We start from the raw sequence: 16,893 nt of genomic DNA on the forward strand, positions 1-16,893 counted from the left end.
AGGAAAATATCTACATTTGGTATTATTAAGACTCACAGATGGATTATTATTACAATGCATATTACAGTAGCAGAGCATTTCACTAATTTAAAAAATGAGTTAGCAAAGGGGCAATATTAATTCACAAATAAAAAATAATATGGAAAAATAATATATTAATTCATAATGTGTTAAATTAAATAAAATAATGGGGAAACTAAGATATTACGTAATACTTTCATTATGAAGAATCGTGTACCAGACACAGATACATACTAAATGATGTCATTTCCATGAAGGCATTCATCAGTCATTTGCAAAAGTAAGCCACACCCTCCTGACATCAATAAAATTACCATTATATTATACATTCATCATAAATATCTGGCATGATGCCTTACAAGGAAGTCTTAGACTTGAAATTTAATCACAAATGTAGGCATATATGGAATTGAGGCGTATATTTTACTGGCTCAGCTCCAACTTGGTCAAAAAGTCTTGGTGAGAATTAACATAATTTTCACTATCAGGCTACATCAATGAGTCCATTGGCTCAATAAATAAAACTAAAGAAGGTGTACAAGGAGTTCACTTATTCTCTGTGTAATTTCCTCCTGGTTTCTTCTACCTGGTTTACACCTGACTCACAATCTCGGAGTTTTCCTCTTCATACCACTGCAGCGGCGTTCCATCGGAAGCCCTTTGCAGAATCACTTTCTGAGAAACCTGGAAAGAAACACAAGACTGTTCATTAGTTAACTGCCAAGAACAGCTTTCATTCGTGATGCTTAGTTTGCGAAATTGGTACTGATAAATGCATATACTGTACATGTCTTTACCTGTTTTTGAGAGGGAATCTGGTGGTAGGGTGGCGGCTCTGGGCGCTTAATTCGAATCGATCCTTGCCGTTCAAGTGAGCGGTGTTTGGACACAGCTAAATTGTTTTTCTGGTGCCAGGTTTTAAGCTCTCCTGATACCATTTCTCGAGGAAGCACCCGGCTGGGATGATTGGGGTACTCTCTTAGCGATGTTGTGCGTACCACCTTTGTGTACGGCGGGGGAGGCTTGAGAATCCGTTTGGGTGAAGTAACCTCCACTTGTTGGGGTTTATTACTATGCACGGTACCAGATTGTGAATTCGGTCCAAGTTGCAGCCTCCCCATGTCTGCCTGAAGTGGTGTCCTGTTGTTAATCTTCACTTGACTGGGGCCGGCCATGAGGTGAGGTGGGTTGTTGTTGTTATTTTTGGGTGGGCTGTTGGTGTTGAGCTGGCCTGGTGCTTTATTTGGAGCAGTGCGATGGTAGCCGTATGGTGGCGGACATGGTTTAGGCGCCTCGGCGGTTGTCTCTCGGCTGGAGGAACTGCTATATGAGGAAATGGAAAGCTCGGAGCTGCTGTCTTCAGAGCTGCACTGATATAAACGTTGAACTGAGTAGGCTAACGCAAAATCGGTCACTCGTCGACGAGGCAACTTGGTCCGGCCCCGTCCCAGTTCTGAGCTGGCCTTGGTCAATTCTGGTTTGCTTCTGGGAAGTCTATTTGACAGGAGATAATATCAGATCAGTAAGGTAAACAATTTGCTATGATAAGCTCAGTGAAAAAGTACAAAATGGCAGATAGAATAGAAATAGAAATGTTGATCATTAATAAACTTAATATCAATGCAAGTAAATTTGACTGGTTTCCCAAATATTTGTTTATGTTATCTATTTATGTTTATCAGATTATCAAGCCTTTAGCTGATCAACATACTAACATCAAACTCTATGGATATTCAGCTGTCATTAAATACGAACAGCATTAATACAATGCTGGAATGCCAGTGGTGACTTTAATTTGTATATTAATTACCTGAAGGACTGAGAGAACTGTCGGCGCAGTGGCAGCTCTGGGGTGGAGGGGGCGCTGTTTGGCTGATTGTTCCGCACTGGCAGACTTTTAAACACAAACTGGGGTGCTGGAGGAAGTTCTGCCATTCTCATGTCTGTTGGTGAGCCTGTTGGACTGCTGCTGACACAGAGGAAGCAATTCATGAGATCATTATGAAATAATTATGATTATATACTGATAAATGTATCTAATAAAAAAAGACACTAATAGTTCTTTGGTATATTGTTTTAACCTCAAACCAGCTTACTGGATCAACAGTGTAACAACAAAAGCTCTTTGATTAGTAAAATCAAACCTGATTTGTTCAATAATGGTGACCTATTACACTACCATTAACAAGATTGGGGTCGGTACATTTTTTTTTTTAAAGAAATGAATACTTTTATTCAGCAAGGATGTATTAAATTGATTACAAGTGACAGTAAAAACATTTATATTTTACCAAAGATATCTATTTTTAAATAAATTTTAACTAAAATTCAATTTTTTTTATTTGTTATCAGTAATCAAAAGATAAATAAATGCAGCCTTGTTGAGCATAAGAGAGTCCTTTCACAAACATTTTTAAAAATCTTACCAACCCTAAACTTTTGAACAATAATGTATATGTTAACCAAATGCTCTGTAAGTCCCTATAAAACAGCTCTGACAACACAAAGTAAATGCTTGCATATTTACTCCTATCACTTGGTTCAAAGCTAGAATATCCCATAATACCTTGAGCGGCTGCTGCAGGCGGAGTGAGATGGTTTTTGTTTCTGGTAGGGCTGGTCCAAGCTGGATTCCTTCCATGGAGAGTTCTGGATGGGTGAGGCATCATAGTCCAGACTGGAGCTGGAGCTCGACTGCTTTGGACCATTATTGGGTAAGAGTGTCAATCGCTGGATGCTGCTGTCTGTGGAAGACCCCAGAACAGCCGGAGAAAAGGGAGCAGAGTCGGAATCTGTCGATAAAGGACAGTTTTCCGACACTGGCAACATTCTAGCAAAAAGTTTGAGTTTAAGTTTATTTTAACCAGAAAATAAAGGGTCGCTCACTTACCATCATCCAAGGCAACAGCGTCAGACAGTGAGCTGTCATCAGACATACAAAGATCTGAAATGGACAACAAATAAGATCATAATCATTTAAATAATACAGTCAATCACTTTTGTAATGCTTACATTTAGATTATATGATAAACAATAGCTTCTGATTGGCTGACCTCTCTGTCTGGATGAATAGCAGGTCTGTGGAGAGACACAGCCGTGGTTGATGCGGTGTTTCAGTATCACATCCTGCAGCTCTTTCAGCTTCTTCTCTTCGCGTTTACACTGCTGCAGTCGGCTTTTCCTCACCGGTTTGCTGATGTGCTCCTCGAGGGAGAGCTTTCGGGCCGCCTCATAAATCTGCCGCTGCAGGGCGAGATCAGCCTCCAGCGCGTGCAGCTCAGACTCCTGGAGACAAACATTTTAGGGGGTAACCGCACGACTGCAAGCTGAAAATGCTGAAACGTGGATTAAACGCACCTCGTAAAAATATTTTTCCATATAAGTGGAATGGATTCAGTATAATAATAGTAATACCATGAATAATACCACTTAAAACTAGCCAGGTAGGGTCAAATAGCCGCCAGTTGCAGTATAGCTATTAAAAAAAATGTATGTGTAGGAACTGTGGCATGTACCTCGCCATCTTGTGAAATAAAACCCTCATCCAGTTTAAAAGCGGCTCCGATGCGTCGCCGGACCTTCGGAGGCTTCTCGTCAGGCAGGAGAGGGTAATCAGAGGGCAGCTTTCCAGTCAGCTCCTGTTAAAACAATGCTTTTCTTTGAGTTTGCTCATGGTTAAAATGCTATGACAAAGAAAACTAACTTTTTGTTTGTTAATCAATACAAAACAAAAAAATCTCTGAGCGAGCAGATGCTCGTCTTTAAATAGTGTCGAAGTGTCCACTAAAGGGGTTTCTATGGTGTAATGATTAGGCCCTTAAATCTTGTCCCTGCTTGGCCAGTAGTGAATGACAGACATGTGGGCTAACATGCAAAGAAGCATCTGTTTCTTGGCCATTGGCTTTAGTGCTTCTATTGAAAGGCTGTATTCAGAACAAGAGAAAGCCTGGATTAATCAGAGCAATCTGATTTACGCTTATGGGCCAGCTGACTTTCCTACTGAAATTTTCCTATCCTGTTAAAACTATGATACAATGCAGAATTTTGTCTTAAAATGTGGTGAAAACTGTGGTGCTTCATCTGCTTTAAATATCAAAACCTAAAATTATTTTAAGTCCATATATAATATTCAAGAGCTTTTATGAGCAATGAGCAGAGCAGCTCCTCAATCAAACAATGAAAGAGTGCGTATGGTCCAGAGTGTGTGGCACTGCTCATATACTTATGCCATGTATTGTTTATAAATCCTGATATGTGTGTCACAAGCAGGGCCGGCGCAAGCTCAACTGCCGCTCTAGGCAAAACCCCGTCGTGCCGCCCCCACTTCACACTCACAATTATACTCGATCTTTAAGATGCATGTAAAAGAATGAAGGTTTTGTTTATTGATTTATTAATAAACTTGCACTAAATTTAAGAACATGTACAAGCATGTTTTCGGATTTCTTTTATTTTTTCTTTCATTCTGCAATGTAAAAAAAAAATCAGCACGTAACCACTAACTTTAATTATATAGTAAGAATATCTCCTTGAAGATTCGGGAGACAGGTTTTGGTAATTTGTAGAATAAAGGAAAGGTAATTTAGATTTAGAATAACTAATCTGTTGATAACTTTTTGATATAAGTGTAAAAATTTCAAACAAACGTACAAAAAATAAAGAAATTAATTAAATTAAAAACTAAATTCCTCTCTTTTTTTCCGCCATCACTGTGCTGCTGCCGCCCTAGGCGGCTGCCTATTTCGCCTATAGGCACGCGCCGGCCCTGGTCACAAGGTTTATTGATCAGACCTGTCTGGTCGGTGCAAATGTATTGTGCTTTACATGTATTAATTAAATTATGAAGAAAGACAGATTGGATGCATTTTTTGTTGTTGTTTTAAACCTTCCTGACATGTTCACCCATCCCACCTGCAAATTACTATGATAATGGTAATACACAGTACCGTTCAAAAGTTTGGGCTCAGTAAGTTTTTAATTGTTTTAAAGAAATTAATACTATTATTTAGCAAGGATGCATTAAATTGAACGTGCATAATGTTAAAAAAGATTTCTGTTTCCAATAAATGTTTTTTTTTTTGAGCTTTCTATTCATCAAACAATCCTAAAGGGGAAAAAAATGATTAGTTTACACAATTTTTTTTTATTAATGTTGAAAACAGTTGTGCTGCTTAAGAATTATTTCTTGATCATCGAATCAGCATATTAGAATGATGGTTTCTGAAAATTCAGCTTTGTCATCACCGGAATAAATTAGATTTTAAAATATATTAAAATAGAAAAAATATTTTAAATTGTAAAAATATTACACTTTTTACTATTTATTTTTGATCAAATAAATTCAGCCTTGGTGAGCATTTAAGAGACTTCTTACCGAGCCTAAACTTTTGAACAGTTGTGTAATTGTTTTTCCTGATTAGAAGTTATTATGCTTCATTAGTTAATTAGGCCAAGGTTAAACTTCTCTGAACCAAGGAGTCCTTTTATGATTCCAAAGTGTTGGCAGACCCTGGTTAACTTGAATGAAAATGTCATTTTTCATGGCTTAAAACTCTTTATTGAAGATAATGGAAAACATCATGTTGTCTGCTAGGTTTTCAAGCAGAAGTCACAATTCAAGAATTTTCCACAGACTATTTGTGATGGTTTGAGTAACCTTGGTTAGACTACTCAAAAAAAATATTTCATATATAAAGCGCCCATGCGGAGCATATTTACATTTAAATATAAGCCCCATGCTTAAAACTAAAAATAAGGTTCATGAATTCAACAGAGATGGCAGCACTGATGGTTCATTTTCAGGAAGTGTCACTCACAGCCTCTCTAATGCAGAGTTTCTTGAGCTCCAGGACACACAGCTCCAGTCTGTCCTCAAGGGCCTGCTGCTTCAGCCTCATGGCACGTGTGTGAGTGCTCAGGTCCTTCACCGGAGACGTGGGGCTGTCTGGGCCTGGACAACACAAGAGACTTCATTACACAAGAGCACACATATATAGGGCATATTTTGCATCCTCTAAATGAAAATAACAATTCCTATGAAACATGGCCTAGCAGTTGGCCTGCCTTGATAAATTGAACTGTAGTACTCATGTGAGAAACAAGTCAAAACATCTGACTTTCCTCCATTTCCTGTGTTCTTTAGATTATCTATGGTTAAAATGCCAAAAAAAAAGGTCAAACAAATAAAACATTAAAAAGAAATTAACATTTAAACTAAAATTTGAGCTGTAGCACTCATGAGTTATACTGATAAAAATGTCTTCTAAATATTATTTATCATTATCATAGAAATGAAAGCACTCACCAGAGTTTAAAATGATCCCGCTATCAGAGTCACTGATCTCCTCCTTACAATCCATGTTTGTTTTTGTAATTCTGCAGTTTTTGTTGAAAACCCCCCCAAAACAATATCTCAGATCAGTCTGCAGATGTGACCTGTTGATGGGAAAGAGAAAAGATTCAAATCCGTTTGATTTCAAGCGCTCTCCATTTAATCTACTGCTCTCCAGTCCAGCAACCACTAAGTAAATTTGCCTTCCAAATAGTGGCTTGTGGCCGTGCGATTATGTAAAACAAAACCTTTAGAGGAGAACCCTGCACAGGCACCTCAGCGTCTCCTCAACATCTGACAAAGCAACTGGTCATTTGCCTATTTCAGTCTACGCACACACGAACACCCCCCTCCCCTATGTTTGAATGTCTCAAAACACAATAGCCGCACGCCCGGAGTTGAACGCACACATGCGGGGGTCTTATTCCTCCCATACAGCACCATAGCAACCTGGATCACTATGACCAAGCAGGCGTGTGTGAATTGTGATGGAGTGTGTTTGGGGGAAAACTAGAAGTCAACAGATGGCAGAAGGGACTCTCCCCCTCCCAAAGGCTGCACCTGTTCTCTCCAAGAACCCCCTCTTTTTTCTTTCAGTGCCCACTCGCTGCAGCTTTGAAGTGGAACAATGTGTCCATGCTGATTCAGCTTCAGGCGGGAGATGCTGATAACTCAGATAACCGTGTCAGGGTTTCTCTTATTACCATGAAGAAAACTCACAGGCAAAGTTTTTCTAAAGGATTGTTAGGAATAACATTTAGGGATCTCGGACTGAGACGTCTCAGGTTTCGCAGCCTCAGTAGGGAGAAAGTAAGATGAGGAGATGCTGCTGTGACATTTATATAAAGTCTTGTTACCGTTATTGTAAAAGAACATGTTAATGCACTGGGAAGAGTCTGAATGACAAATTGGATCCTCTTACAGATGTAAACGGAATCAAAGAATCAGGAAACTTTTGTGTATTTCAATTGATCTGTTTAAAGGGGAGGTTCAGCCCAAATGAGAGTGAGCAAACCTCACTGTCTTCATTGACAAGATTTGAGGAAGATATTGGAGTATGACATTATCTGGAACAACGCTTTTTTGGAGTCCCATTATAAGTTACAGTAACCGTTATCAGACCTGGGGACTCATTTATAAAGACGTGTGTAGTACAACAAAAAATTTTTTAAAAATATTCTTATGAATAATTTATAAAACGTCCATCCATGTGCACATCAAATGTTTCTAAATGCATTTCATTAATGAATTTATCTTAGTGATAATAAACAACTGATCACATGGCAGTTAAAATGTTGCTCATTTGTGCATATAATAATGAAATATTGCGATTTCCTATTTATCAGTGTTTGGATTATTTTAATTACTGGTATAGAAGCGCAAAAAGTTTATACGAATACTTTTTAGTTGGTTTTTGTATTTTAAATCTGTATTTTGTTCCTCACTTTTGACAGATGAAATCCGATTGTATGTGTGTTTTATAAATGGGGCCCCACGGTTCCTACTATTAAAACTAACGAGTGCTGGTGTCATCCACACAAAAATCTAGGACAGACATTGTATTTATATGAATGCTATTTTGGGGGAAATCTAGTTGCCCACCCACATCACAAGGGAACAACATCCCTGCTAATGAGTCAGTGTGGATCTTTATCATCCCTCTTCCTGAGCTCTGAGGAAGAAAATTTGACAGGATGCGATTGTGGCACTTCTGAAGGCTCCATCCTCATTCAGTTCTGTAACTCATGTGGATGGATCCAGCTCAGCACAATAGAAACCAGCCTGCTCCATCAGACACCCCGACGACTGAAAAAATACCAGCAAAGCTCTGTGTCAACAAGCCTGAGTGGCCAGTTGGCTGAGATGACAGTATCTGCTGATACAACAAGACTTGTAGAAAGGCTGATGAAACTGCAGTGGGAATTAGGTCACTGTGACAAACTCTGCTTTATTATATGAAAAGCAACTCCTAATTTAAGTTCACTCCAAAATTATAATTTTGCCATCATTTACTAACTCTCACGTCATGAGAAAAGACTTTCCTTCATGGAACACAAATAAAGAGATAACTGTGCTGGTTGCTCTTTTCCATACAATTACAATGACATTATGCAGGTATTACGTCTTAAATTTTGGTCTTTTACTCACACAGAGCTATTGAATGACTTCAGAAAACTTTCAATATAGCACATGGGTTGAAGTTTATGACACATTTATGGTGCTTTTGAGTAAGTTTACAAGTGGAGACTGAAACTTTCAAGCTTCAACAGACTGGTTCACTTCAATTACAATGAATGGGAGAAACTGCAATGCGCAATATGGCGGAATAAGTTCCCTGCACCTTCAAAGCTCCGGCTCCCATAGAAACTGTCAGTGGGTCCCAAGGTGGAATTACTGTAATTATGAGATTCTGGGTTGTTTTATCCCATATTTGGGTCAAATATGGACAAACCTCAACCGTTGGTTTAAATTAACCTGGTTATAGACAAAACCAAACATTGGTTTAAATTATTTAAACTAACATTTGTATTTGTCCATATTTGTCCCAAACATGGGTTGAAACAACCCAGTATTTTTAGAGTGTAATTACAACTTGTAAACTCAGAATTTTCAACATCACACGGAAACACTCAAAATGGCAGTGAAAATGTAGTTAAGCAGTTATCTCATAATATTTCTGTTTAATAATTGCATTAACTATTGTTAATGTCTTAATAATGCAAGAATAATCTAAAAAATAAAAGACATACAATATACAGTTCAATGTAAAATTTAAATCACTGCCCAAAGGTGTTGCAACTATGGCCACTAAGTGAACTGACTTTCCTTGAAAGGGACTTTGTTGTATCTTCGAAAGAAAAGCGCAATCAGCACAATCTTCAGAACTTCTCCTTTTGTATTCCACAGAAGAAAGGAAAGTAATACGGGTTTGGGATGAGTAAATGATGACTGATTTCAATTTTTGGATGACCCATTCCTTTAAACCCAGACTGCACTCACAAGGAGCTCCACCCTGAAAGCACATTAGGCCGGTCTTGATTACAAAGCACATTAAGCTCAGAAAAGCAGACAGGACGTAGTCTTCTCGACAGCGATCTCGGCAGCAGAAGGATAACACAACAGATCCACCCATCCTCTCGCGCAGTGAAGCGTAAAGATGAGACATCAGCGAATGAGGCCGTTTTCAGTAGTCTGCAATTCTCATGTGCCGTCTATTCCATCTCCGCCAGATTCCCCAACACCCTTTCCCATGAGCCTGTGGGGCTGTGATCTATTGGAATGCCTACCCAGCCAATTTCATTACCACTGTGGCCAGGTCTGGAATTCCCAGAGAGGGCCAGAGCTTGGAAAGTCTGACAGGAGACTTGAACGCGACCCAGAATGTATGCCGAGCCTGTTATTATAGAGATGCTGAATCGTGTGGACGCAGATGTTATAGGAGCAACAGAATTCAGTATGTGATTTTTTTCCACAGCTGGTGCAAAGCCAAAAGCCAGTTGAATGTTAATTAAGCCACGCAAAACATGGCAGAGAGTGAGAAAGAGAGGGAGTGAAGAGACCTGAAAGACAGTCTTTGTGATTCCACTTCTCTTCTTTCATCATGCCACTCAGTGAAGATGAAACGATTAATCAAAATGCATGACAAAAAGCCTCTCAGAGAGGAAAACACCTTTAGCTAATAAATTAAATAAAGAAAAGTTTCTCTGCCAGTGTAAACGCAGTCTCGTTCTCCATTATAAATGGAGATCCACTTTGCAATCTGTATTCCAGTACAAAGTCAATTAAGATATACCATGGACCTCTGGAAAAGAGATCAACCTTATAGGCCTAAGCCTTCAGACAAATAGCAATGGCTGTGACTGTAGGTAAAATGTTTCTTCTAATTCACTTTTAACAGACCACACAATGGACTGACCAATTTCACTAAGAAGAAATAAAATGGGTTTTACAAATACAGCATTCAAAAGAAAACATGTCTTTAGTCTGAATGTGTCGAGCTTGGGAAGGCAAATGATAACAAATCACGTGTTTACACTGTAATAAGCGTTCCATCTAATCAATCATAACAAAATCACGCCGTCAACATCACAACCAACTCGGGGCCCATAAATATCATGCAAAATAGATTGTTGAACCGACATCGCATGCTTTGAAGGGTTGGATGACCTTACTAAGCAGAAATAAATCTGCACTAGTACATGCAATTAAATCCTTAGCCTTTATGTTTGTTGCAAACATACTTTTAGGTGACAATATCAAGAAGAAAACGATTGCAATTAAAGCTTATGAAAATAATTTGCGCATGCCTTTAAATGAACGAGTTCTCGGAGCTATTGTGCAGATCTTTAACAAAATATAAATTCCATACATATGATACACATTATGTGCACAAAAAAAATGTATAATGTCATATAAATACAAATATTTACCATCTTAATCATACCTTTCTTTGCTGTATCCAGCCCAAAACACACCCTCCGTTCATTCCGTTCCCGCAGATGCGCGTGTGCCGGTGGACTCCACAGTGCGGCTGGATGTTGAGTCTCTACTCAAGCTAGCCAAAAGCCACTGGACTGTACCAAACCGAATCTGCGCAAGGGGGTGTGCCATGCAGCTAAAACATTCTCCAGTTCGTATTTATGAAGTAACCCACGTATTCAAATTAATAGACCCTCACTTACAATTTTATAAAGGAAAATTTTCAAATTGTGCTTGTAATCAAGTTTAGAGGTAAAAACCTGGGCGATACCATTGCAAATACTCCCTATCGCCAATGTTTGTCTAGATGCTTCGTAAGCGCGTGTGATCTTTTTGAAGGCAGCACACGCTTCTTCTGCTATAGGCGTGTCTAACAGAGCCAGCGGGAGAAAACCGAGACAATAGAGTTAAACAAGAGGACAGCTGGCGAATAGTCCTCTGGACTATATGAATAGTGTCTGAAATGGCACGCTCACGCTGCCACAACTTGATTGTTTCCCTGCGTGGCAGCATGCCCGATACTGTTCAAAGTAATTTGCTGAAAGAGTATTTGACGTAAATGTCATCAGCCCATGCATCAGCCTCTGAAGGTATATACATTTTGAAAACAACATGGATGGAGTTTCTTCTTACAAACGTGTCTTTGTCGCTTTGCTTCCCATTTGCCTCCTGTTGTTACTTTTCTGAAAAATGTGGGTTACGGCAGATGGTCAGGCTTTCTTTCCTCGTGCCTCTCGGTGAATTTAAAGATCAGCTAATTAAACAGGGACATTTCCATTTGAAAAGAAGTGTCCGTGGAGCTTTCTCTCCCGACAGGCAATGTGCAAAAGTGCTACCTGTAAATGCAAAGGCAGCAAGACACAGAATCGATTTGGGAATTCTAGGGAAGAAGAAGAAAAAAAAATAAAGTTCTGTTAATAGGAAAAAGAAAAAAAGAAAAAAAAAAAAGAAGTCAGATTAAAGTTCATTTATATTCTGGTGGTGAGATATGGTTGGGGATGCTAGGATGTTACTGGTCCCTTTTCAATATGAAAGTCAATGGGACTTTTGCCAGCTTGAGCACTTGCTGGACAAACTGTATGCCTAATATGATAAAGTCATAGTATCATAACTCAGAAGTATTTAGTTATATGCTCCTTTTGTAAAAGGAAAAAAAGAAAAAAAAAAAAAAAAAAAGAAAAGGGGGGACACCAGGTAATATTATACAATACATTAATATCTTTATTTTGACTCAAATTTACAAGAAATTGTAACTCTTAAATACAGTGCTTCGTTACTAAACTACACTATAGCTGTACACCATTTAATTTCATAACATCAAAATATTATATGAAAACATTACATAGTAAAAATTACAAGGCGCATTTTCTCCACATATCCTTCAGTTTTGTTCTGTCAACTGTATGCGGCGTAGATTCTCCTTCACTCGTACAAATTCTGGAACATTTTTCTCATCCTCTATGCGTCTTTGTTCCTCCATCTCATACTGTAGAGACATTTAAAACAGTGAATGTTACAAAAAGCTCAAATATTACATAAAACTTCTGTTATTGGTGGAAAACGTGCATAAACTGTCCACTCAAAACATATGGTCATCCAGTTCATCCAAGACAATCAAATACCATCATGCATCTGACAAAACTCTTGAACTCCATTCTAGTAATGAGGAACATTAAAGGGTTAGTTCACCCAAAAATGAAAGTCATGCGATTTATTACTCACCCTCACGTCATTTCACGCCCGTAAGACCTTCGTTGATCTTCAGAACACAAATTAAGATGTGATGAAATCCGATGGCTCAGTGCATTGTCAGCAAGAAAATTAATACTTTCAGATGCCTAGAAAGCTACTAAAGACATAAGACGGTTCATGGGACTACAGTGGTTCAACCTTAATGCAGGCCTCACTGAGCCATCAGATTTTCATAAATATCGTCATTTGTGTTCCGAAGATGAACAAAGGTCTTTCGGATGTGGAACATCATGAGGGTGAGACATTCTGTGGACAATTTATATTTTTGGATGAACGAACCATTTAAATGGACAGAGATTGGTCAGTACCTCCTGCATTTTCTGCTGTCTCTTACGGAGCTCCTGTTCCAGATCAGAAGGGGGTTGGAGAGCAAGTTCCTGCTCTCTGTGCAGGTCAAGTCTCCTCTGCTGTAACACACGCTGCAATTCTGGTTTCTCCTCCAACAACAGCCCTCTGAGAACAAGGTCAGAAGCCTTTAGGTCACTTTAGTTTAGCAAACCTTGGAGTTTAGTTAAGGTTAAACACAGGTTAGAGTAGGTTTAAAATGATTTAGATCTTAATTTTCTTTCAACTATTATTGGCAAATGAAGTACACCAACATAACCAAATACTTTACAAAGTGAACCTCATTTAGACGTTTCTCTTTACCTCTTATGGCCGAGCAGAAGCTCCTTATGGAGATTCTGGCGACTGGGACACTCGCCGGGCGAGCCATTCAGTTTCCTGAACTGAATGAACTCATCTCCACTGTCTGTGCTCTGCTGGGACACAGGAGGATGACACACATATATCTCTAAAAGACAAAGAAGGGAAACATTTTGACTTGCCTATATGCGTTTTCAACAAATCCTGTGACTTTTAATGCCTTAGTTTATATGAGAAGACTGCAAGATGTATAAACCTATGCCCACACACTTGACACTGTTTATATGACATATGAGGCAATATAAATTCGAATCAAAGCCTTGTCAGTGCCTGTACCTTTTTTGTGATGTCTGAATCCTGGCCGCTGGAGGAAGAGGGGGAAAAAATAAAATATAAAAATAAATGAACATTAATAAAAAGTACACATGAATTGGCCGTTTCATAATATATTTAGAATACAATTTAAAATGGAGTAACTGAGTGCAAACATGTCCATCCACCTGCTGATGAAAGCACAGAATCAAATCCGCTCAATGGACTGAGATGACACATGCTCTGCCTCCTAATGCGTGTTGGCTTGATTTACTAACACAGAAGAATGAAGCAAAGAGGGCCATTTATAGCTTAACACTGAAGAGTCCTAAAGTTATTTTTGACCTCATGACTTCTGAAACACAGACTCTGACATTATACGACTCAGCCAAGAGGAAAGATGTTCAACCTGGGTTTCCTTAGTAAGCATTAAAGGTTACATAACCTGGATAAAATTTTGCAATAACAACTTTACAGTATATATAGTTTACCACATCTTTACACCTACATGAAAACCTACAGATAAGAAGTGTTGTCTAAAGTTGCAGAATACTACTATACTAAACTACAGGATCAATTTTAGAAAGAGAAGTCCACCACTGAATGAGACGTTAAGCTTCTGGGCATCCTGCCCACAGCAGGGTGTTTATAACCATGCCTGGGATAAACCAGTTTTCTCTGGTCCTATAGTGCCACACTTAGGGACCATCTGTGTGTCAACCACACCAAAACACACCCATATCTCACCTCCACATTCCCGACACACTTCGGAACCAACGTGACAGACTACTGTCTGAAATGCGCAAATTATGTTCACCATATTGTGTAACAGTTTGTGATAGGCTCATCTAAAGTAGTTTACTGGGATTGAAGCCATTAAATTGGAGCAAGTTTTACTTTTAGTGTGAAGACTAACTGCATTATTAATTAAGCACAATTATTTCTAGAAGCCTCTTGATTCATGAAAGAGAATTGATTTTGGTACAACAGGCAGAGAACAAAGTTATGTCGTGCTCCAAGCAAAGAGGCTTCATAAATATGCTGAAATTACTTCCCAATTGGGTTCCCATTGCTTCAAGTGTTGTTTCTACTTGAAATAAACTATGGAAAAGTAACTGGACACCAAATAAATGGACTACAGCAACATATATAGATAAGCCATAAAAAAAAAACACTAAACTGCCATCTTTGAAAGAAATACTGAGGCTAAATTATGTTACTACATTTCTAGGCAACGCTCACCTCAACGCACACAGCTGATTGCTTTTTAGTTGTGTTCAGGTCCAGCATTGTGCGGCTGGGGTCGAGAGTGTGGCCTCCGCTCACGGTGTTGCTCTGTTTATGTTCAGTAATGCCTGTTGCAGACATTGCGTTCAAGCTCATTACGCCATTCCAGATTAACCTTTACCTATACGAGGCACGCAGGATGCCAGATTAACTAATTACCGCAGACAGACATCAGTGCTGATTTTAACTCTCTTCCTTCATTGGAAACATCGACTCTTGATCTCTTTATTTCTTCATTAAGACAAAATGAAATTACCGAAAGACGTGCGTCTTTGCCAGTGAAAACATTGTTAACAGGTGTCTGTTTTAAAATGTACAATAATCAACAGGTTAATCTGCGTAGTATTAGTCCCAATTTATTCCTGAACGTTCAATTTTCAAAATGCATTAATTATATGTAATATATATATATATTTTTTATTATTATATATTTTTTTATTATTATTATTTTAAAAAAATATATATATATATATATATATATATATATATATATATATATATATATATATATATATATATATATATATATATACACACACAGTACAGTCCAAAAGTTTGGAACCACTAAGATTTTTAATGTTTTTAAAAGAAGTTTCGTCTGCTCACCAAGGCTACATTTATTTAATTAAAAATACAGTAAAAACAGTAATATTGTGAAAGATTATTACAATTTAAAATAACTGTTTTCTATTTGAATATATTTCACTAAGTAATTTATTCCTGTGATGGCAAAGCTGAATTTTCAGCATCGTTACTCCAGTCTTCAGTGTCACATGATCCTTCAGAAATCATTCTAATATGCTGATCTTCTGCTCAAGAAACATTTAATGTGTACAATTGTACAAAATATTTGTGTACAATATTTTTTTTCAGGATTATTTGATGAATAGAAAGTTCAAAAGAACAGTGTTTATCTGAAATCTAATCTTTTGTAACATTATACATGTCTTTACTGCCACTTTTGATTGATTTAATGCATCCTTGCTGAATAAAAGTATTCATTTCTTTAATTTCTTTAAAAAAAAATAAAACTAAAAATTCTTACTGACCCCAAACTTTTGAACGGTAGTGTATAATGCTACAGACGCTTTGTATTTCAGATAAATGCTGTTCTTTTGAACTTTCTATTCATCAAGGAAACCTGAAAAAAAAGTACACAACTGTTTTCAACATTGAAAATAATCATAAATGTTTATTGAGCAGCAAATCAGCATATTAGAATGATTTCTGAAGGATCATGTGACAATGAAGACTGGAGTAACGATGCTGAAAATTCAGCTTTGCATCACAGGAATAAATTACTTTGTAAAATATATTTAAATAGTACACAGTTATTTTAAATTGTAATAATATTTCACAATATTACTGTTTTTTACTGTATTTTTAATTAAATAAATGTAGCTTTGGTGAGCAGACGAAACTTCTTTTAAAAACATTAAAAATCTTAGTGGTTCCAAACTTTTGGACTGTACTGTATATATATAGCGCATGCTCCTCATATTTAAAATGTTAGTTATTGACCACAAGAGGGCACTGTGATTTTTGGTGTTGTGGAAAAGTTTCCCATGATTCCAAAGTGCTGCTTATATTGACGTCAACCAGGATGTGAGGTCATTGAGTGAATGTGTTCGTGTGGAGAGCGTGAGAGAGTTGTTTGTGTGCATGAATGAATGAATGAATGAATGAATGAATGAATGAATGAATGAATGAATGTTTGTGTTTTGTGAATGTGTGTGAGAATGAGACCTTTTTAAAAATCTACACCATGATCTTATTTGATCTTATCCGAGTTGTTGCCCTGCTTGGATACAGAGATGATAGTAACCGACTCGGGAGCTTCAGTAGCGATGATCGTGAGGCTTTTTCACTCAGGGCATCCACAGTTAAACTGTGGTAAGAAATGATGAATCGATCAGATATACTAGAGCAGGAAGGTGCTGGATCTTGATCCAAAACGCCCTGTTTGTTCACTGAGTATAACAGCGATTCTGATCTCACCATAACTTCTAACAGTGAGTGCCTGAGGTCAATGAGCATCACGCCAAACTTATTGTAAACTATTCCTT

General features: G+C 37.9%; 2 protein-coding genes and 1 non-coding gene across 6 annotated transcripts; 1 reads left to right on the forward strand and 2 right to left on the reverse strand.

Moving 5' to 3' along the window:
- Positions 1-389: 389 nt before the first annotated feature.
- inavaa (innate immunity activator a) lies at positions 390-11,480 on the reverse strand. Of its 4 annotated transcripts, XM_048209558.1 has the most exons (11): positions 11,465-11,480; positions 10,797-10,942; positions 6,326-6,456; positions 5,838-5,971; positions 3,537-3,659; positions 3,075-3,306; positions 2,912-2,965; positions 2,588-2,813; positions 1,832-1,987; positions 819-1,515; positions 390-705 (listed from the first exon to the last, which is right to left on the reverse strand). In XM_048209558.1, exons 3-11 carry the CDS (start codon positions 6,378-6,380, stop codon positions 613-615), a joined length of 1,770 nt encoding a protein of 589 aa, XP_048065515.1. In that variant the 5' UTR covers positions 6,381-6,456; positions 10,797-10,942; positions 11,465-11,480; the 3' UTR covers positions 390-612. The 4 variants fall into 4 exon arrangements, with proteins under 4 accessions (XP_048065515.1, XP_048065517.1, XP_048065516.1 ...); XM_048209560.1 differs by lacking the exon at positions 11,465-11,480 and having other exon boundaries at positions 2,588-2,765; positions 10,797-11,437; XM_048209559.1 differs by lacking the exon at positions 11,465-11,480 and having other exon boundaries at positions 10,783-11,436.
- Positions 11,481-12,029: 549 nt separating this feature from the next.
- Positions 12,030-15,068, reverse strand: zgc:195245 (uncharacterized protein LOC565483 homolog). Its single transcript, XM_048209565.1, has 5 exons — positions 14,783-15,068; positions 13,565-13,592; positions 13,232-13,376; positions 12,892-13,036; positions 12,030-12,317 (listed from the first exon to the last, which is right to left on the reverse strand). Exons 1-5 carry the CDS (start codon positions 14,921-14,923, stop codon positions 12,213-12,215), a joined length of 564 nt encoding a protein of 187 aa, XP_048065522.1. The 5' UTR covers positions 14,924-15,068; the 3' UTR covers positions 12,030-12,212.
- A 1,383-nt stretch (positions 15,069-16,451) lies between these two features.
- On the forward strand, positions 16,452-16,824 carry LOC125280775. The gene has a single exon (XR_007187754.1). It is a non-coding gene; the product is annotated as a small Cajal body-specific RNA 2 (non-coding RNA).
- Positions 16,825-16,893: the final 69 nt, after the last annotated feature.

Source organism: Megalobrama amblycephala, linkage group LG12 (genome assembly GCF_018812025.1).
Source record: "Megalobrama amblycephala isolate DHTTF-2021 linkage group LG12, ASM1881202v1, whole genome shotgun sequence".
Lineage (NCBI taxonomy): Eukaryota > Metazoa > Chordata > Actinopteri > Cypriniformes > Xenocyprididae > Megalobrama > Megalobrama amblycephala.

What these genes read in the sequence shown, in the direction of transcription:
- zgc:195245 (XM_048209565.1), bottom strand. Translation starts at nt 14,923, where the DNA reads ATGAGCTTGAACGCAATGTCTGCAACAGGCATTACTGAACATAAACAG. An exon ending in ATTCAGACATCACAAAAAAG is followed by an intron (nt 13,377 to 13,564) that starts GTACAGGCACTG and finishes TTTGTCTTTTAG; the next exon opens with AGATATATGTGTGTCATCCT. An exon ending in CTTCTGCTCGGCCATAAGAG is followed by an intron (nt 13,037 to 13,231) that starts GTAAAGAGAAAC and finishes CCTTGTTCTCAG; the next exon opens with AGGGCTGTTGTTGGAGGAGA.
- inavaa (XM_048209558.1), bottom strand. Translation starts at nt 6,380, where the DNA reads ATGGATTGTAAGGAGGAGATCAGTGACTCTGATAGCGGGATCATTTTA. An exon ending in CTATTCATCCAGACAGAGAG is followed by an intron (nt 2,966 to 3,074) that starts GTCAGCCAATCA and finishes TGTCCATTTCAG; the next exon opens with ATCTTTGTATGTCTGATGAC. An exon ending in CGCTGTTGCCTTGGATGATG is followed by an intron (nt 2,814 to 2,911) that starts GTAAGTGAGCGA and finishes CTTTATCGACAG; the next exon opens with ATTCCGACTCTGCTCCCTTT.